Here is a 21,823-nt window from a genome sequence, read left to right on the forward strand (position 1 = left end):
GTGTAATCATTGTTGTTGCTAATACAACCCACGCAACAGAATATAGTTGTTTTTGAAGTTATTTTCAATGTTTTAAGGGTTTATGAAAAGTTTATTTCCCTCCTGACTTTTACATACGTCCTTTGTATTGGTGTAGACTTGACGGACCAGATGGGACTCATTCCCACCCAAACTAAAAGGAGAAACCAATGTTTTCTCTGGTAGGCACAACCTACCTGGCACCCCTATAAATAATAACCTCAAGTCAAAACCGTTACAAGATGCAGCACTGGTCTGGCTGGTCTTAGAAAATAATGTACAACCTGGAACCATAAAGGATTCTTCGATTTTCCCCATAGGAGAACCCACTGACAATAGCTATTTTTGGTTCCAAGTAGAACGGTTTAATTAATTCAAGGTTCTACGTGGAACAGTTTTATCACTAAAAAGGTTCTAAGTAGAACCTGTTTCACCACCAAAAAGTTATACCTGGGACCAAAAAGGGTTCTCCTATGGAGACAAGAAAAGAGCCCTTTTAGAAAAGCCATTTTTTCTGAGTGTAGTTGTAGTCAGTCAGTCTAGCAGGGAGTCTGGTCTGGAGTAGCCAAACAGTCTGAAGTCTGGTTCATACAGCCTGTAGAGACCCCTCCTGGCCACTAGGGGCACCCTGCTGAACCAGTCCTCCTGCCAGCTGCTGGCCGTGTGGTTCCTGTGAGAGGGAGGGAAGTCAACCACGTTGTCCACCTTCAAAACCCTCAGCAGCTGTTCAGCATCCTCCTCAACCGTCTCCAGCTGACCCACAAAGTCATACTGGGAGGGGGCAGGGGAGAGAGGGGGAGAGACAGAGAGAAAGTTAACCCAAACAAATTGACTAGCACGCACCAGCATCAGTCTGTGTTGTCTGTTTTCTTCTTTGTTAACAGTATCCCTTTCCGTCTCATAGTGAGAGAATGAACAGCAAACCTGGTTTCAAGAAACAGATAATGCAACGGCTCTCCCCTATTGGACCAAGATAGTGTGTGTGTGTGTATGTATTGATATGTAGGCTGTGTGTGCCATTTTTAAATGTATGTAGTTCTGTCCTTGAGCTGTTCTTGTCTATCTGTGCTCTGTGTTCTGTGTTCTGTGCTGTTCTGTGTTCTGTGCTCTGTGTTCTGTGCTCTGTGTTCTGTGTTCTGTGCTCTGTGTTCTGTGCTCTGTGTTCTGTGCTGTGTGTTCTGTGTTCTGTGCTCTGTGCTCTGTGTTCTGTGCTCTGTCTGTGTTCTGTGCTGTGTGCTCTGTGTTCTGTGCTCTGTGTTCTGTGCTGTGTGTTCTGTGCTGTGTGTTCTGTGCTCTGTGTTCTGTGTTCTGTGTGCTCTGTGCTCTGTGCTCTGTGCTGTGTGTTCTGTGCTGTGTGCTCTGTGTTCTGTGCTGTGTGCTCTGTGCTGTGTGCTCTGTGCTCTGTGTTCTGTGTGCTCTGTGTTCTGTGTGCTCTGTGTTCTGTGCTGTGTGCTCTGTGCTCTGTGTGTGTGCTCTGTGTTCTGTGTGCTCTGTGTTCTGTGTTCTGTGCTGTGTGCTGTGTGCTCTGTGTTCTGTGCTCTGTGTTCTGTGTGTTCTGTGCTCTGTGTTCTGTGCTCTGTGTTCTGTGTGTTCTGTGTGGACCCCAGGAAGAGTAGCTGCTGCTTTTGCAACATCATTTGCCTCATCAATCTACACACAATAACCCATAATGACAAAGGGGATACTGGTTTTTACAAATCAATTACCAATATTTACCCTCAGTAGACAGGGGTAGTTTTCATAGAAATACAATTTGTTTTGTTGACAGGTCCACAATTGATATCTTTGAACATCTGTCTGTAACATTTGATTTGCCCCAAGACACAGTTTTGGAAATCCCTACAAATGCAGAGTTGTCTGACTACCAACCCAATTGAAAGGTTGCTGCTTAAACAAAACAATAGACTTGACTTCCCTTATATTCCTGTCTACTAGATGAAATGGCTGACCCATTGGCAAAGGTGAAAAAACAATGGGAAGCAGATTTACACAGTGACCTCTGATGAATGGTCCTTATGACTGAACATGTTCAATACAACCTAGAGAGAAATGGGTAACACATTTATACAAGCTTGCTGAATGGCTGTTGGAGATGCAGCTGAGCCACAGGATCAATCAGTCCTATCTTAAGGACCCGTCCCTCTACTGCACTGGTAGAATAGTAGAATCCATGTTATTTGTAAAGTAGTGGGGACTGATGTTTGCTGGTCTGATAAATGCAGAATGTTGGGCTCTACATTAGAGTTAGATAACAGAGTTCACTCTTCTTTCACAAGAAGGTGGATCTTGTTGGCCCTTACTTCTGCCAAAATACTTATTCTTAGACATTGGATAATAATCTAGTATTTTCATATATTACCTGTATTTGACAGGGGTGGCATAGCCGGTAGACCTGTCTCCAGTGCTCGTTGAAGGGGGCGTCGCTCTCCGTCTTGGGGTCCAGTAGGTATTGGACGAACTCTGAGAAGGAGGGGCGGATTCCCGCAGGAAACGCGTCGCCCACTGCCGCGGGAGGTTCAGAGTGGTTACCATAGCGACGGAGCATGAGCAGAGCGAATCGGCGGTAGAACTCCTCGTTGGGCTGCTCAAACTTGTTCCGATACGCTGAGATGAGGCGGACGAACGGATCTCTGACGAACAGGAACTTAGTGTACTTCTGGAGCTTCACCTTGACAATAAACAAAACCACCTTTATTAAAACCACCTTCAAAACAAATACACAGTGCATTTGGAAAGAATTCACATTTTGTTACGTTGCAGCCTTATTTTAAAAATGGATTCAATATGTTTCCCCCTCAATCTACACACAATACCCCATAATGACATCACAATACCCCATAATGACATCACAATACCCCATAATGACATCACAATACCCCATAATGACAAAAGGTACAAGTTGATACAGGTTTTTAGAAATGTTTTAAAATGTATTACAAATAAAAACAGATATACCTTATTTATAATAAGTATTCAGACCCTTCGCTATGAGACTTGAAATTGAGCTCAGGTGAATCCTGTTTCCATTGATCATCCTTGAGATGTTTCTACAACTTTATTGGAGTCCACCTGTGATAAATTAAATTGATTGGACAGGATTTGGAAAGGCACACACCTGTCTATATAAGGTCCCACAGTGTATGTCAGAGAAAAAAACCAAGCCATGAGGTTGAAGGAATTGTCCGTAGAGCTCCGAGACAGGATAGTCTTGAGGTACAGATCTGGGGAAGGGAACCAAAACATTTCTGCAGTATTGATGGTCCCCAAGAACACAGTGGCCTCCATCATTCTGAAATGGAAGAAGTTTGGAACCAAGAGTCTTCCTGGAACTGGCCGCCCGGCCAACTGAGCAATCGGGGAAGAAGGGCCTTGGTCAAAGAGGTGACCAAGAACCCGATGGTCACTCTGAAAGAACTCCAGAGTTCGTCTGTGGAGATGGGAGAACCTTCCAGAAGGACAACCATCTCTGCAGCACTCCACCAATCAGGCCTTTATGATAGTGGCCAGACGGAAGCCACTTCTCATTAAAAGGCACATGACAGCCCACTTGGAGTTTGCCAAAAGGCACCTAAAGACTCTCAGACCATGAGAAACAAGATTCTCTGATGAATCCAAGATTGAACTTTTTGGCCTGAATGCCAAGCATCACGTCTGGAGGCACCATCCCTACAGTGAAGCACGGTGGTGGCAGCATCATGCTGTGGGGATGTTTGTCAGCGGCAGGGACTGGGAGACTAGTCAGGATCGAGGGAAAGATGAACGGTGCAAAGTACAGAGAAATCCTTGATGAACACCTGCTCCAGAGCGCTCAGGACTTCAGACTGGGGTGAAGGTTCACCTTCCATCTCTGGAGAGACCTGAAAATAGCTTTGCAGAAACGCTCCCCATCCAACCTGATAGAGCTTGAGAGGATCTGCAGAGAATAATGGGAGAAACTCTCCAAATACAGGTGTGCCAAGGTTGTAGCATCATACCCAGGAAGACTCTACGATGTAATCGCTGCCAAAGGTGCTTCAACAAACTACTGAGTAAAGGGTTTGGAAAACGTATTTAAATGACATTGAAGTTTTATTCTTAATATATTTGCACACATTTCTAAAACTGTTTTTTGATTTGTCATTATGGGGTATTGTGATGTCATTATGGGGTATTGTGATGTCATTATAGGGTATTGTGATGTCATTATGGGGTATTGTGATGTCATTATGGGGTATTGTGATGTCATTATGGGGTATTGTGATGTCATTATGGGGTATTGTGATGTCATTATGGGGTATTGTGATGTCATGGGATATTGTGATGTCATTATGGGATATTGTGATGTCATTATGGGGTATTGTGTATAGATTGATGAGGGGGAAAAAACAATTTAATCCATTTTAGAATACGGCTGTAACGTAACAAAATGTGGAAAAAGGGGTCTGAATACTTTCCAAATGCACTGAATACATCACTTTCAGCTTTATATAATAAATTAAACCAAATGTGCCAGCTGTGAACTGACCACCATCAGGGTTCATGTCAGCTGTTTAACTGACCACCATCAGGGTTAGTGTCACCTGTTAACTGACCACCATCAGGGTTCGTGTCAGCTGTTAACTGACCACCATCAGGGTTCGTGTCAGCTGTTAACTGACCACCATCAGGGTTCATGTCAGCTGTTAACTGACCACCATCAGGGTTCATGTCAGCTGTTAACTGACCACCATCAGGGTTCATGTCAATGTTAACTGACCACCATGCTGTTAACTGACCACCATCAGGGTTAGTGTCACCTGTTAACTGACCACCATCAGGGTTCATGTCAGCTGTTTAACTGACCACCATCAGGGTTCATGTCACCTGTTAACTGACCACCATCAGGGTTAGTGTCACCTGTTAACTGACCACCATCAGGGTTCATGTCAGCTGTTAACTGACCACCATCAGGGTTCATGTCAGCTGTTAACTGACCACCATCAGGGTTAGTGTCACCTGTTAACTGACCACCATCAGGGTTCATGTCAGCTGTTAACTGACCACCATCAGGGTTCATGTCAGCTGTTTAACTGACCACCATCAGGGTTAGTGTCACCTGTTAACTGACCACCATCAGGGTTCATGTCAGCTGTTAACTGACCACCATCAGGGTTCATGTCAGCTGTTAACTGACCACCATCAGGGTTCAGTGTCACCTGTTAACTGACCACCATCAGGGTTCATGTCAGCTGTTAACTGACCACCATCAGGGTTCATGTCAGCTGTTAACTGACCACCATCAGGGTTCATGTCAGCTGTTAACTGACCACCATCAGGGTTCATGTCAGCTGTTAACTGACCACCATCAGGGTTCATGTCAGCTGTTAACTGACCACCATCAGGGTTCATGTCAGCTGTTAACTGACCACCATCAGGGTTCATGTCAGCTGTTAACTGACCACCATCAGGGTTATGTCACCTGTTAACTGACCACCATCAGGGTTCATGTCAGCTGTTAACTGACCACCATCAGGGTTCATGTCAGCTGTTAACTGACCACCATCAGGGTTCATGTCAGCTGTTAACTGACCACCATCAGGGTTAGTGTCACCTGTTAACTGACCACCATCAGGGTTCATGTCAGCTGTTAACTGACCACCATCAGGGTTAGTGTCACCTGTTAACTGACCACCATCAGGGTTCATGTCAGCTGTTAACTGACCACCATCAGGGTTCATGTCACCTGTTAACTGACCACCATCAGGGTTCATGTCACCTGTTAACTGACCACCATCAGGGTTCATGTCACCTGTTAACTGACCACCATCAGGGTTCATGTCAGCTGTTAACTGACCACCATCAGGGTTCATGTCAGCTGTTAACTGACCACCATCAGGGTTCATGTCAACTGTTAACTGACCACCATCAGGGTTCATGTCAGCTGTTAACTGACCACCATCAGGGTTAGTGTCACCTGTTAACTGACCACCATCAGGGTTCATGTCACCTGTTAACTGACCACCATCAGGGTTCATGTCAGCTGTTAACTGACCACCATCAGGGTTCATGTCAGCTGTTAACTGACCACCATCAGGGTTCAGTGTCACCTGTTAACTGACCACCATCAGGGTTCATGTCAGCTGTTAACTGACCACCATCAGGGTTAGTGTCAACTGTTAACTGACCACCATCAGGGTTCATGTCAGCTGTTTAACTGACCACCATCAGGGTTAGTGTCAACTGTTAACTGACCACCATCAGGGTTAGTGTCACCTGTTAACTGACCACCATCAGGGTTCATGTCAACTGACCACCATCAGGGTTCATGTTAGAGGTAAGAGATTAGAAGTGAACTGACCTTCATCAGGTGTCGTGAGAACTTCCCGTAGCGTTTCCAGAACTTGTTGAAGGTGAAGTGGAGGCTGCTGTTGTGGACCATCTCCTGAGGAACCGCCAGAGGGTCCCTGTACGGAACTCCCTCCTGGAGCAGACTCTCACTGAGCACGATCATGATCCTCTTCCAGTTACTACACGCCACCTACAGTCAATTAAATGACCACCATCAGGGTATTTAGTCAGCCACTGTTAACTGCAAGTTCTCACCTTAAAAAGATGAGGCCTTAATTTTGTCAGGCTGTTAACTGACCACAAAATCAGGTCCAGAAAATCACATTGTAATATTTTTCAGCTGTTATTATGGTGAAAATACCACCATCAGGGTTTATGTCAGCTGTTAATGACCACCATCAGGGTTCATGTCGTTTTCTGTTAAGTCTTCACGGTTTTCACACACTGTTGCTGTATTTTGGCCCATTCCTCCATGCAGATCTTCTAGAGCAGTGATGTTTTGGGGCTGTTAACTGACCACCATCGGGTTCAACTCCCTCAGATTTTCTATGGGGTTAACTGACCACCATCAGGTTCATGTCAGCTGTTAACTGACCACCATCAGGGTTCATGGGATCATTGTCTGTTAACTGACCACCATCAGGGTTTCATCTTCAATGCCCTTGCTGATGGAAGGAGGTTTTTCAAAATGACCACCATCAGGGTTCTGTTCCTGTTAACTGACCACCATCAGGGTTGGTCCCTTTAACATGACCACCATCAGGGTTCAGTGTCATGCTGTTTTTGACCACTCCATTCTTTGGGTTGAGTTTTTACCAAAAGTTATATTTTGGTTTCATCTGACCACCATCAGGGTTCTGTCATCTTTTTTGGACCACCAAATGGTTCATGTCAACTTAACTGACCACCTGGTTATGTACTGGTTAAGCAGGGGGACCACCATCAGGGCACTGTCAGGTTTGACCACCATCAGGCGTTCATGTTACTGATGGTAGGCTTTGTTACTTTGGTCCCAGCGCTCTTCATTCAGGTGTGTGGAGAACTCACTGTTCTTGTGATCATTTTGACCGTTTCCAGAACTTGTTGAAGGTTAAGTGGAGTATGTCTTCCATTGCTAATTGCTCCCACAGTTGATTTTTTCAAACCATCTACCTGCAGGATTCAGTCCAGAGGGTCTTTTATATTGATAACAAGTTCAAACAGGTGCCATTAATACTGGAGCAGACAGAGGACTCTTAAAGAAGAAGTTACAGGTCTGTGAGATCCAGAAATCTTGCTAGTTTTAGGTGACCAAATACTGATTTTCTACATAATTTGCAAATAAATTATAAAAATACAATGATTTTCTGGATTTTTTTTTCTCATTTTGTCTGTCATAGTTGAAGTGTACCTATGATGAAAATTACAGGCCTCTGATCTTTCAGTCCTCAGCCACGGGTGAAGATTATTGTCCAAGATGTTCAAACGTTCTAGATGACCAGCAAGGTCTTAAAAAGATGAGGCCTGTAATTTTCATCATAGGTACACTTAAACTATGACAGACAAAATGAGAAAAAAAAATCCAGAAAATCACATTGTAATATTTTTAATGAATTTATTTGCAAATTATGGTGGAAAATAAGTATTAGTATACTGGCCACCCCTCACAGCCTGGTTCCTCTCTAGGTTTCTTCCTAGGTTCTGGCCTTTCTAGGGAGTTTTTCCTAGCCACCGTGCTTCTACATCTGCATTCCTTGCTGTTTGGGGTTTTAGGCTGGTGTAAAAATGGCTTCATGAACATATTTGATTTTATTAGAGGCATCACTACAGGTTCGAATACAGGCTGTATCACAACCGGCCGTGATTGGGAGTCCCATAGGGCGGCGCACAATTGGCACAGCGTCGTCCGGGTTTGGCCATCATTGTAAATAGGTCAGTTAAGAATTTGTTCTGAACTGACTTGCCTGGTTAAATAAAGGTTAAATAAAACAATATGAGCCCGTTTGTGTGTGTGTGTGTGTGTGTGTGTGTGTGTGTGTGTGTGTGTGTGTGTGTGTGTGTGTGTGTGTGTGTACCTTGGGGACGTAGCAGTATATGATACCGTGGCGGTCGTCGACGATCAGGTGATCCAGCTCCCTGTTGGGTATGTCGTCAAACGAACGGTTCTTCCCCGGAAAAGCCAGGTCATCACCATGGTGACAGAGGTCATGGAGACGCTGCCGCCTTCTCTCCTGAAAAGAGAGGGAGTGGGGAGAGAGCGGAGGGGGGAGAGAGCGAGAGGCATGAAAACAAGAGTGAGAGGTGAGAGAGAGAAACAAATTTGACCCCAATAACTACTGTGGGATATTTGTCCACAGCAACCTTGGGAAAATCCTCTGCATTGAGCAAATGTCAAATTGTATTTTTACCAAATTACTGTATGATAGACCACGTATTCACCCTGCATACCCTAATTAACAAACAAACTAACTAAAAGAAAGGCAAAGTCTTCTCATGCTTTGTTGATTTCAAAAAAACTTTGACTCAATTTGGTATGAGGGCCTGCTATACAAATTGATGGAAAACATACGACATTATAAAATCTATGTACACAAAAAACAAGTGTGCAGTTAAGATTGGCAAAAAAAACATCAATTTCTTTCCACAAGGTTGTGGAGTGAGACAGGGATGCAGCTTGAGCCCCACCCTCTTCAACATATATATCAAGGAATTGGTGAGGGCACTAGAACAGTCTGCAACCGGCCTCACCCTACTAGAATCTGAAGTCAAATGTCTGCTGAATTGATGATCTGGTGCTTCTGTCACCAACCAAGGAGGGCCTACAGCAGCACCAAGATCTTCTGCACAGATTCTGCAGACCTGGGCCCTGACAGTAAATCCAGTAAGAGAAAAATAATGGTGTCCCAAAAAGGTCCAGTTGCCAGGACCACAAATAAAAATTCCACTAGAATCTGAAGTCAAATGTCAGAGCTGTGATCGATCTGTTTGATTTGGCTAAAAATACTTGATGATCATGTTATAGAACCCATTGCCCTTTCGTCACCAACCAAGAATACACAAAATGAGACAAACACCAAATTGAGACATGCATGCAGAATTCTGCAAAAACATCCTCTGTGTACAACGTAAAAAGTAATGCAGAGCTTAGGCCGATACCTGCTAATTATCAAAACAGATTCTACAACCACCTGCAATTCCCAAACCTTCCAGATCACCGACAGAGAGATGTACAGAAAGCTTTGACTATGTACAGACTTAGAGAGCATAGCCTTGCTATTGAGAAAGGACGCCGTAGGCAGACCTGGCTCTCAAGAGAAGACAGGCTATGTGCACACTGCCCACAAAATGAGGTGGAAACTAAGCTGCACTTCCTAACCTCCTGCCCAATGTATGACCATATTAGAGACACATATTTCCCTCAGATTACACACAGACCTACAAAGAATTAAAAAACAAACCCAATTTTGATAAACTCCCATATCTACTGGGTGAAATACCAGTGCGCCATCACAGCAGCAAGATGTCCTGTTGCCACGAGAAAAGGGAAACCAGTGAAGAACAAACACATTTAAGTTTCATTTATTTTCCCTTTTGTACTTTAACTATTTGCAAGTGATAAGACATTTGAAATGTCTTTATTCTTTATAACTTTTGTGAGTGTAATGTTTTCTGTAAATTTGTATTGTTTATTTCACTTTTGTATATTTTCTACTTCACTTGCTTTGGCAATGTTAACATATGTTTTCCCATGCCAACAGAGCCCTTACATTGAATTGCATTGAGAGGGAGGGTTAGGATTACCTGTCCTAGTCGCTTCTCGGGGTCGATGGGCGTCAGATGGACTTTCCACTCCCTCCGGGGAACGTACCGCTCCTCAGCGTGCTCTGATTGGTTGGCAGAGTCTGGGGGGGCGGAATCTGTAGGATCATTGGTTCCCTCCAGGAACTGGTTTACGAAGGCATTGATGTCGGAGAGGAAGGAGGGGGTTGGGTGTGTGGGGGTGTGGTGAGGGGCGGGCCGGGGGGGAGAGGGGGGGCAGGTAGAGGTGAGAGGCTCCAACGTCGTCCCAGTAGAGAATAATCAACAGGATCATAAAGACTGAACCCAGAACCAGAGAGACACGGAACCACCTCCACTTCCCCATGTTGACACCCTTAACACAAGCAGCAGAGAACATAGACTGTTACACAAACACTGTTACACAAACACACTAGAGGTCGACCCATTAATCGAAATGGCCGATTAATTAGGGCCAAAATTCAAGTTTTCATAACAATCGGGAATCTCATTTTTGGACGCAGATTATGGCCGATTACATTGCACTCCACGAGGAGACTGCGTGGCAGGCTGACTACCTGTTACACGAGTGCAGCTAGGAGCCAAGGTAAGTTGCTAGCTAGCATTAAACTTATCTTATAAAAAACAATCAATCTTCACAACTCCACATGGTTGATGATATTACTAGTTTATCTAGCTTGTCCTGCGTTGTATATAATCGATGCGGTGCCTGTTAATTTAGCATCGAATCACAGCCTACTTCGCCAAACGGGGGATGATTTAACAAGCGAATTCACGAAAAAAGTCGTTGCACCAATGTGTGCCTAACCATAAACATCAATGCCTTTCTTAAAATCAATACACAAGTATATATTTTTAAACCTGCATATTTTGTTCATATTGCCTGCTAACATGAATTTCTATTAACTAGGGAAATTGTGTCACTTCTCTTGCATTCTGTGCAAGCAGAGTCAGGGTAAATGCAGCAGTTTGGGCCGCCTGGATCGTTGCGAACTGTGCAAGCCGAGTCAGGGTAAATGCAGCAGTTTGGGCCGTCTGGCTCGTAGCGAACTGTGCAAGCAGAGTCAGGGTAAATGCAGCAGTTTGGGCCGCCTGGCTCGTTGCGAACTGTGTGAAGACCATTTCTTCCTAACAAAGACCGTAATTAATTTGACAGAATTGTACATAATTATGACATAACATTAAAGGTTGTGCAATGTAACAACAATCAAGCAATATTCAGACTTAGGGATGCCACGGAACGGTTCCGTCTTTCACTGAAATAATTAATGTTTTGTTTTCAAAATGATAGTTTCCGGGTGTGACCATATTAATGACCTAAGGCTCGTATTTCTGTGTGTTGTTATAATTAAATCTATGATAGAGCAGTCTGACTAAGTGGTGGTAGGCAGCAGCAGGCTCGTAAGCATTAATTTAAACAGCACTTTCCTGCGTTTGCCAGCAGCTCTTCGCTGTGCTTCAAGCATTGAGCTGTTTATGACTTCAAGCCTGTCAACTCCCGAGATTAGGCTGGCAATACTATAGTGCCTATAAGAACATCCAATAGTCAAAGGTATATGAAATACAAATGGTATAGAGAGAAATAGTCCTATAATAACTACAACCTTGTCGTATTGATGAGACCAAGGCGCAGCGTGATATGAATACATACTTATTTTAATAAAGAAAGAACACTAAACAAAATAACCGTGACGCTATATAAACCGAATGCTGACAAGCAACTACACATAGACAATAACCCACAAAACCAAAACAGATAATGGCAACCTAAATAGGATCCCCAATCAGAGACAACGATAAACAGCTGCCTCTGATTGGGAACGAATTCAGGCCACCATAGACCTACATTTACCTAGACATACCAAAACCCCATAGATGTACAAAAACCCTAGACAAGACAAAAACACACATAGCACCCTCGTCACATCCTGACCCAACCAAAATAATAAAGAAAACAAAGATAACTAAGGTCAGGGTGTAACAAAACCTAAAACTTCTTCCCTGGGAATATTGAAGACTCATGTTAAAAGGAACCACCAGCCTTCATATGTTCTCATGTTCTGAGCAAGGAACTTAAACTTTAGCTTTCTTACATGGCACATATTGCACTTTTACTTTCTTCTCCAACACTTTGTTTTTGCATGATTTATTTGAGACTAAATTAATTTTATTGATGTATTATATTAAGTTAGAATAAAAGTGTTCATTCAGTATTGTTGTAATTGTCATTAATACAAATATATATATATAAAAATCGTCCGATTAATCGGTATCGGCTTTTTTGGTCCTCCAATAATCGGTATCGGCGTTGAAAAATCAGAATCGGTCGACCTCTAAAACACACACACTGAATTCAGGACTTGTGAAACTAATAATTTAATTAATTTATCCAAATAGTTTAACCTTCTTTTTGCTGGTCTGGCTTTCAAGTTTGTCTATGAAAATGCCCTTTTTTATTATCACAATTAAAACCAGAATCATGCTTAATGCACATTCACTAATAATGACTCACTTCATGTAGCAGACATTATAGAAAATTACCAAAGATCTCATAAACAATCTCTCAAGCACAAGCCTAGGTGCTAGTGCAGAGGTGGGCAATTCCAGTCCTCAGGGCCTGATTGGTATCAGTTTTGTCCCAGCTAACACACCTAACTCCAATAATTACCTAATCATGAGAAAAAGTCGCTAACTATAGTGACAAAGTTGCTAAATATAGGGACAAGTCATTACAAATAGGGACAAAGTAACTAAATATAGGGACAAGTCATTACATATAGCGACAAAGTAACTAAATATAGCGACAGTCACTAAATATAGCAACAAAGTAACTAAATATAGCGACAAAGTAACTAAATATAGCGACAAAGTAACTAAATATAGCGACAAAGTAACTAAATATAGGGACCAGTCATTACATATAGCGACAAAGTAACTAAATATAGCGACAAAGTAACTAAATATAGGGACAAAGTAACTAAATATAGGGACAAAGTCACTGGAAGGGTCTGAGAAGTCACTAAATATAGGAACAAAGTAACTAAATATAGGAACAAAGTAACTAAATATAGGAACAAAGTCATTGGAAGGGTCTGAAATGTTGCTAAATATAGGAACAAAGTAACTAAATATAGGGACAAAGTAACTAAATATAGGAACAAAGTAACTAAATATAGGGACAAGTCATTACATATAGCGACAAAGTAACTATATATATGGCCATATATGGATATATGGTCATTACATTAGCAGCACTGGTAAGAATTGTTAGTGCCAGTTGCTATCAAACGGAGCACAGCCATTGGTTCCCCAACATTCTGGGCAGTGCTTAGCGAAAGGTCAACTGAATGTAAAATAGGCCTACAGTATCAGTTCAAATGAACTGTCTGGGAAAGGAGATGGTGTGCTTTGACCGCTCATGATAACATTGTTGCACTGATGCATTGCAAATAGTTGCACAGGACAGACAGAGAGATGAGCACAGTGAAAAAGAAGACGCAAAAGAATTGACAGCATTAGAAAAATGGAAATCACTTGCAAACCACTGCAGCAACGAGGCAAGCAATGACATGCTGTAAAAGATGCGCAGGATAAACAGCATGTTTCATTAAATCTACTCCAGCAGTCTTTCAAACCCAGGTATGTGGACCGGCGCCGGTCCATGGAGGAATGCTTGTCGGTCTGCAGAATATTTGTCTTGAATATGATTGGGGGGTTATTTGGTCCGCTGCATATATTTGACTCTAATACACACTTGCCCTAGGACCACTTGCGAAGTATAGCAACACCAAATCCACACACACACAAGCTTTCGGCAGCCTGATAGTCCAGACTGAGGAGAAATCCGCACATAATGCATCCCTGACCACCTCCCGGAGTGGTCACCCAGATATGAACACAATCAGACTTGTCTTTTCAATGCGATCTTCGTATTCTGTTAGCAGAAGTGTCATGTAAGTGTCAAGCGTCGACACCCAGCCTCTTTCTCCCTGGATTTGTTTCATAGGACAGCTGCCTACCAAAACCGGTCTGTGTGATATGTCAGACCTGCCTCAGCAACAATGCTATGAAGCCATAAAACATTTGCTGATATTTAAGAAACAAAACATCAAGGATAAAATAGAGCTACAGAGCTACTATTTTTATTTCTTAACTGGTTATTGAAGCGCTCTTCCCATTCTCCATTCAAGTGCTTAGGTAATGGTAAGTAGGCTTCAGTGTGTCACACACCACTGCAATGAGCTGGAGGCAGAATGCATTTTAAAAACAAACTTTAATTGTGTGAAACCTTAACGTTTTACTTCAAATTATGAGGCACTTTGTGCTTCAAAGTAGCCGAGACAAAATCCATTTCTATAAATGTGGAGGCATTTATTTTAGGGCGGCAGGTAGCTGAGTGGATAAGAGCATTGGGCCAGTAACCGAAAGGTTGAATCCCCGAGCCAACTAGGTGAAAAACCTATTGATGTGCCCTTGAGCAAGGAACTTAACACTAATTGCTCTGGAAAAGAGCATCTGCTAAATGACTCAAATGTAAAAAATAAAGATTTCCATATGACATTGAAACCAGTAACCTATTTCTCTCGTGTTTTATTAGTTTTCAAATACATTTTCTTTAATTCTACAGTAGCCAAAGGCACAATCCTAGTCATATTAGCATCCCATGCTAGTTGATGATAATCCTGGTCATATTAGCATCCCATGCTAGTTGATGATAATCCTGGTCATATTAGCATCCCATGCTAGTTGATGATAATCCTGGTCATATTAGCATCCCATGCTAGTTGATGATAATCCTGGTCATATTAGCATCCCATGCTAGTTGATGATAATCCTGGTCATATTAGCAGTCCATGCTAGTTGATGATAATCCTAGTCATATTAGCATCCCATGCTAGTTGATGATAATCCTGGTCATATTAGCATCCCATGCTAGTTGATGATAATCCTGGTCATATTAGCATCCCATGCTAGTTGATGATAATCCTGGTCATATTAGCATCCCATGCTAGTTGATGATAATCCTGGTCATATTAGCAGTCCATGCTAGTTGATGATAATCCTGGTCATATTAGCATCCCATGCTAGTTGATGATAATCCTGGTCATATTAGCATCCCATGCTAGTTGATGATAATCCTGGTCATATTAGCATCCCATGCTAGTTGATGATAATCCTGGTCATATTAGCATCCCATGCTAGTTAATGATAATCCTGGTCATATTAGCATCCCATGCTAGTTAATGATAATCCTGGTCATATTAGCATCCCATGCTAGTTAATGATAATCCTGGTCATATTAGCATCCCATGCTAGTTGATGATAATCCTAATCATATTAGCATCCCATGCTAGTTGATGATAATCCTAATCATATTAGCATCCCATGCTAGTTGATGATAATCCTAATCATATTAGCATTCCATGCTAGTTGATGATAATCCTGGCCATATTAGCATCCCATGCTAGTTGATGATAATCCTAATCATATTAGCATCCCATGCTAGTTGATGATAATCCTGGTCATATTAGCATCCCATGCTAGTTGATGATAATCCTAATCATATTAGCATCCCATGCTAGTTGATGATAATCCTGGTCATATTAGCATCCCATGCTAGTTGATGATAATCCTAATCATATTAGCATCCCATGCTAGTTGATGATAATCCTAATCATATTAGCATCCCATGCTAGTTGTTGCATCTTTAGATCTCCCCTCATTCTAAGTTTCTAACAGATATTTTCAGTCACATGAAACCGCTCATATGTGCAGTGTGCTTTTGACAAGGTGGTTTCCACTAATTGCATTATGGAACAAAATCCGCGCGTAGCCTACTGCTGTGTGAGCATTGCTGCGCAGTTGTAATGTGAAGAAATAATATTTTATCAATATTTTTAAATAAAATGTTTTGATCTGTTGCATCAGCCTCAATACTTTTAACTTGTTCTCCACTAGCCTACCTGGTTAAATAAAGCTGTTCTCAACTAGCCTACCTGGTTAAATAAAGGTGTTCTCCACTAGCCTACCTGGTTAAATAAAGGTGTTCTCAACTAGCCTACCTGGTTAAATAAAGGTGAAATAAAAATAAAATAAAAAAATAAGTTTTGGGATGTAGCCTAGGCTCCCTGGTATGAATTTGGGATCTATTGTCCCAGAGTTTGTTTGGAATAGGCTATTTATTTTTCTCACAGAATGACGAGCTGACCAATAGAATAGGTACACTTTTGTACTATTGGGGACAGTACTGTGACAGACTAGTGATTTTGCTGTCCGTTACTTGTTGGCTGAGGAAAAGTAAACGTGGACAGTTACTCTAACTTCTTCAAAGTGTATCGGAATTTGGTAAGAAGGACATCATTGCATCCTGGAGTTGCATGTTCTGCCAAAATGAATGACCATAATGTAAATGTAATTCTGTCATTCTGAGAGCACTGTGGGTGAATTACCATAATGTAAATGTAATTCTGTCATTCTGAGAGCACTGTGGGTGAATTACCATAATGTAAACATTCTGAGCACTGTGGGTGAATTACCATAATGTAAATGTAATTCTGTCATTCTGAGCACTGTGGGTGAATTACCATAATGTAAATGTAATTCTGTCATTCTGAGCACTGTGGGTGAATTACCATAATGTAAATGTATTCTGTCATTCTGAGCACTGTGGGTGAATTACCATAATGTAAATGTATTCTGTCATTCTGAGCACTGTGGGTGAATTACCATAATGTAAATGTCATTCTGTCATTCTGAGAGCACTGTGGGTGAATTACCATAATGTAAACATTCTGAGCACTGTGGGTGAATTACCACAATGTAAATGTGATTCTGTGGGTGGATGCCATAATCAGATTACCAACCAATGCATATGGGTCCAGAGACACATTTTCCTAACGGAAACCCTGGTACGTAAGCACACTAAGGACCTATAACTACTAATAATAAGGTTATGTGGCTGTCATTCCAATGATTATTGTTATAGATGTTTTACTAGTGATATTTTTCCTACTGTTCTTAATAATAAGGTTATGTGGCTGTCATTCCAATGATTATTGTTATAGATGTTTTACTAGTGATATTCTTCCTACTAGATGCACTATTGTAAAGTGGCTGTTCCACTGGATGTCATAAGGTGAATGCACCAATTTGTAAGTCGCTCTGGATAAGAGCGTCTGCTAAATGACTTAAATGTAAATGTAAATGTACTGTTCTTAATAATAAGGTTATGTGGCTGTCATTCCAATGATTATTGTTATAGATGTTTTACTAGTGATATTCTTCCTACTGTTCTTAATAATAAGGTTATGTGGCTGTCATTCCAATGATTATTGTTATAGATGTTTTACTAGTGATATTCTTCCTACTGTTCTTAATAATAAGGTTATGTGGCTGTCATTCCAATGATTATTGTTATAGATGTTTTACTAGTGATATTCTTCCTACTGTTCTTAATAATAAGGTTATAATAATAAAATATAATAATATATATGCCATTTAGCAGACGCTTTTATCCAAAGCGACTTACAGTCATGTGTGCATACATTCTACGTATGGGTGGTCCCGGGAATCGAACCCACTACCCTGGCGTTACAAGCGCCATGCTCTACCAACTGAGCTACAGAAGGACCACACAGTTATGTGGCTGTCATTCCAATGATTATTGTTATAGATGTTTTACTAGTGATATTGTTCTTGCTATTGCAGTTGTTGTTGTTGCATCTGCCCCTCTCAGATAAAAAGATAGTAATTACTATTCCATCTCTTCTGAAGTGTTCTCGGTGTTAAAACACAGAGCTTCACAGTTCTTTTCCAACCATTCTAAATATGGAACTCTGCAGCTATAGTGTGTCACTTCCTCTTCCTGTAGAGATGTACACACACAATTCTGTAGTTAGAAGCAGAGGAGAGATGAGAGGAGGAGAGATGAGAGGAGGAGAGATGAGGGAGAGGAGGAGAGATGAGGACAAGGGAGAGGAGGGCAGGAGAGATGAGAGGAGGAGAGATGAGGAGAGGTGAGAGGAGGACAGGAGAGGAAAGGAATGGAGAGAGGAGGATAAAAGGGAGGAGAGGAGAGAGGGGAGGAGTCTGTATGCTCCAGGAAGAAATAAGACTATTAGTCCGATTCCTTCACTCACTGTTCCACACAACTCACATAGGAAACATGGGACTGACACACACACACACACACACACACACACACACACGTCTCACCTTCAGCTAGATGATATAAGAGCAGATGGGTTAGATTATGGTTAGGTTATGGGTTCAGATACACCGTTATTACAGCGGGGTTTAGTCACGTGCAGCAGCAGCAGCCCGGTTGGGTCTCGCGAATACAATGTCGCCTTTCACAGCGCAAGGCGAGGAGCGAACAGAACGGGCTTTACACCCGGAGCTGTTTAGAAACGGATTGAGCTGCGACTGATGAATATACTAAGGGTGTGGGTTAGATGCATACACATGTTAGGGAAAGGAGATTCGGGCTGGGATGGAGAGAGGAAGGACAATTAGCTGTGACTAGTTGCAGACCAGCGGTCTCTTCTCCTTACTCAGCCCTGTCAGACACCCTGTTTCCCAGCGGAGCGCAGCTCAGTGACACGGAGCTGTATCTCTCTGTACCATGTACTCTAACACTATCTATCATGACGTTAGAGACTCTTTATTACCGGAAACACAACTCACCTCCGCCAGGGTCTCGAGCTCTCCCCGTTCCCGCCGCGTCAGCTGAGATGCGCAAGCAGCTTATTTGTGTTCAGACCAAGAGGCTGTTCACAAAGCACGGAAACATCGCGAGAGTTTGTGCTCTGTTTCTACAGAGCGAGATTAATCAAAAGTATGGGGCCAATTGCATGGATTGAATTTAAAACAAAATAAATCATGAACATGGAAAATAAAGTTTAAAATGTAAACATGATATTTTCAAGGAAACGTGAAATAATGGATGTTGAAATCATTTTTTTTGTATACTGTGGAGAAAGATGCTGTGCATCTTGCCTCATTCTATGTGCATGGACATCTCGAGACTCCGATATAAAGTGTTTTTTCTCAAAGTTGTGGGGATGTCACGTGTCCTATCTACATGCTTACAAAACTTCTATTGGGTCAAATAAACCTCACATAGCAAATAAGCCATCTATTTTTTTATTGACCAAATTCGACACTGATTGACCTCCATGCAAAACTCCTTGCTTGGTGAGCGAAACTACACCACCTGCTGGAGGCAGAGTTTCCTACAAGTCGGTCCTTTCTTCCTCATTTATCTAGACAATTCAGTTAAGAACAAATTCTTATTTACAATGATGGCCTACCATGGAACAGTCTGACCCTTGTCCAGAACGACAGATTTGAACCTTGTCAGTTTAGGGATTCCATCCAGCAACCTTTCAGTTACAGGCCCAACACGAACCACCTGCCATCTGACCCAGGAATGGGAGAGTTTTCTATGGGGCCAATTACATGCCATATGTATTGAATTTTAAATATAATATATCGTAAACATGAAAAATAAATTTGAAAATGTAAACATTATATTTTCGAGAAAGAGGGAAATAATGGAGGTTGAAATCAAAAACCAAACAATTGAAAGCAAAATGTATAGAATTGTAAACAAAAATAATCATATCAAAAGTGTAGTAACCTGGTATATGTATGTTAAGTATTATGTTTACCAACAGATGGCAGTATTGGTTCAATACAGGGTTTACTCAGCCAGCGGCGATTCATTTGCAGTCTGGACGCGGAGGGGTGAACATCTCCTGCTCTCACTGCTGCTCGAGGACTGGGCCACATGTGAGTGCTCTGGGACGGGGGTGGGGCCCATGGCAGCACCTGCTGCTCGAGGACTGGGCCACATGTGAGTGCTCTGGGACGGGGGTGGGGCCCATGGCAGCACCTGCTGCTCGAGGACTGGGCCACATGTGAGTGCTCTGGGACGGGGGGTGGGGCCCATGGCAGCACCTGCTGCTCATTGAGAAGAGTAAGAACGATACGTGCGTTCACGTCAGAGTCTCCAAAAGTCTCTAATAACACCAGAAAAAGTCGCTAGATTTGTCGCTATTTTGAAAATGTGTCCTTAGAGGGGTCTGAATACTCACTAAATATAGCGACGAAGTCGCTAAGTTGGCAACAGTGCCTTGAAGTAATTGTTTCCCTTGCTCTGCAAAGGCCTTTTGTGGAGTGATAGGTAACGATGCTTTGAGGGTGTCAGATGTTGATGTGTGCAGAGGGTCACAGGTATGGGTGAGGAGAGGGACGGAAACAAAACTGTTACACAGAATGAGAAGAGCTAGGGAATTGATGGGGGAACATGTGTCTGAGTTGAGAACTAGCACTGGACTGTAACTATGGGAAGACATTATCGGAAATGCTACTCGATCGGCTGGTGTGTGGGATTAATGATGACAGGATACAAATACGCATGTTATCAGAGCCTAATCTCACATTTAAGAATGCAATCCTACTGTCCCTGGCCATGGAGTCTGCACATAGAAATGCTCTGGATTTGCAGGGGCAGGACTCTGTGTCATACAGTAAAACAGCTCTGAGCGCGCTGGGTTTCGAAGAAGGGAAAGCAGCGGAGCAGCAGCCAATAGAGCCGGTTATCTTTGCAAAGGTAAACATGCCTCGTTTGACTGTAAATTCAAACATGAAAAGTGTTGTGGGATAATAGGACACCCCCATTAAACTCAACATGTACACAGGGGAGAAGATGACTGGAGTTGCTGATATTAAAGTGGAATATCAAGGACAAAAGAAAAGTCTGTATCTCTTAGTATTGGAAGGAAATGGCCCCAGTTTACTAGGGTGAGGGTGGCTGGAGGAAATACAATTGAACTGGGATGAAATCAAACATGTCACCACAGAGACATTGACACTACAGCAGGTGGTTTCAAAGCATGAGTGTGTTTTCAAAGAAGAGCCAGAGACATTAAAATAGGTTCAAGCTACCATTCATGTTGCTGCAGATGCTACTCAAATCAAATGTATCTTCTTACATTCTTAAATCAGCTGATATCTCAAGACTCAACTGCCCCAACCCGCTAGGATGAAACACGCGCTACTGAACATACTGCCAATCCAATTCCTTCAGCGCGGTACCAGAGTCTCCTGTTTTTGTGGGGCTGGGAGGGTTGAGCCGATTGGTCTGCCAACAGGACCCCAAGAGGTCCCGAAGGAGTCCGGTCTATCCATTTCCTCCTGTCTTCTTGCTTGGTGTATGGAAGAGCCTAATTGCTTAGGGTTTAATCGCTGCGGGGGAGTCGCCAGGTCGGGGTCCCCAGAGTAGTTGGAGAAAAAAAGTTTGTCCGTTGGGGGTGTTGGTGGGTGTTGGGGGTGTTGGTGGGTGTCTACAAAAACGTTTTTTTTTTTTTAGAAGGTTGGTGGGTTGGTGAAGGTTTCTTTTCATCAAGGGTCCATGGTAACCCCTACTTCCAGAAACTAAATAAATAAATATATATACACATACACATTCCCCCCTCTTTTTTTGTTGTTGTTTTGAGTAATGTGTATGTGGAGTGACAAAAGGTAAGTATTTTTTGAGAGTCCGTGGTCACGGTAACTCTATAGTGCTATTAGAGATCTATTTTTGTGGTCTGAATGACCCCCTATTTTTTATATGGGAGGTGGGGTGTGTAAGGTGCGGGTGCAGTGTATGGGAGGTCCGTCCTTGGTCCGTGAGTCTTGGTGCGATTCTTTGATGTCTACGTTGTGGTTATATTTT

At 42.4% G+C, this 21,823-nt stretch overlaps 1 protein-coding gene and 1 long non-coding RNA gene across 2 annotated transcripts; both read right to left on the bottom strand.

Annotated features, from left to right (window-relative positions):
- Positions 1-260: 260 nt before the first annotated feature.
- chst12a (carbohydrate (chondroitin 4) sulfotransferase 12a) lies at positions 261-18,950 on the bottom strand. Its single transcript, XM_052514819.1, is given in 7 exon segments — positions 261-789; positions 2,378-2,686; positions 6,335-6,514; positions 8,379-8,534; positions 10,105-10,288; positions 10,290-10,456; positions 18,787-18,950. Coding segments are annotated over 6 exon segments (1,224 nt in total). The 5' UTR covers positions 10,448-10,456; positions 18,787-18,950; the 3' UTR covers positions 261-552.
- Positions 4,919-5,574, bottom strand: LOC127927987 (uncharacterized). The gene is made up of 3 exons (XR_008129821.1): positions 5,456-5,574; positions 5,193-5,423; positions 4,919-4,959 (listed from the first exon to the last, which is right to left on the bottom strand). It is a non-coding gene; the product is annotated as an uncharacterized LOC127927987 (long non-coding RNA).
- Positions 18,951-21,823: the final 2,873 nt, after the last annotated feature.

This window comes from Oncorhynchus keta, unplaced genomic scaffold (assembly GCF_023373465.1).
Source record: "Oncorhynchus keta strain PuntledgeMale-10-30-2019 unplaced genomic scaffold, Oket_V2 Un_scaffold_2008_pilon_pilon, whole genome shotgun sequence".
Classification (NCBI taxonomy): Eukaryota; Metazoa; Chordata; class Actinopteri; order Salmoniformes; family Salmonidae; genus Oncorhynchus; species Oncorhynchus keta.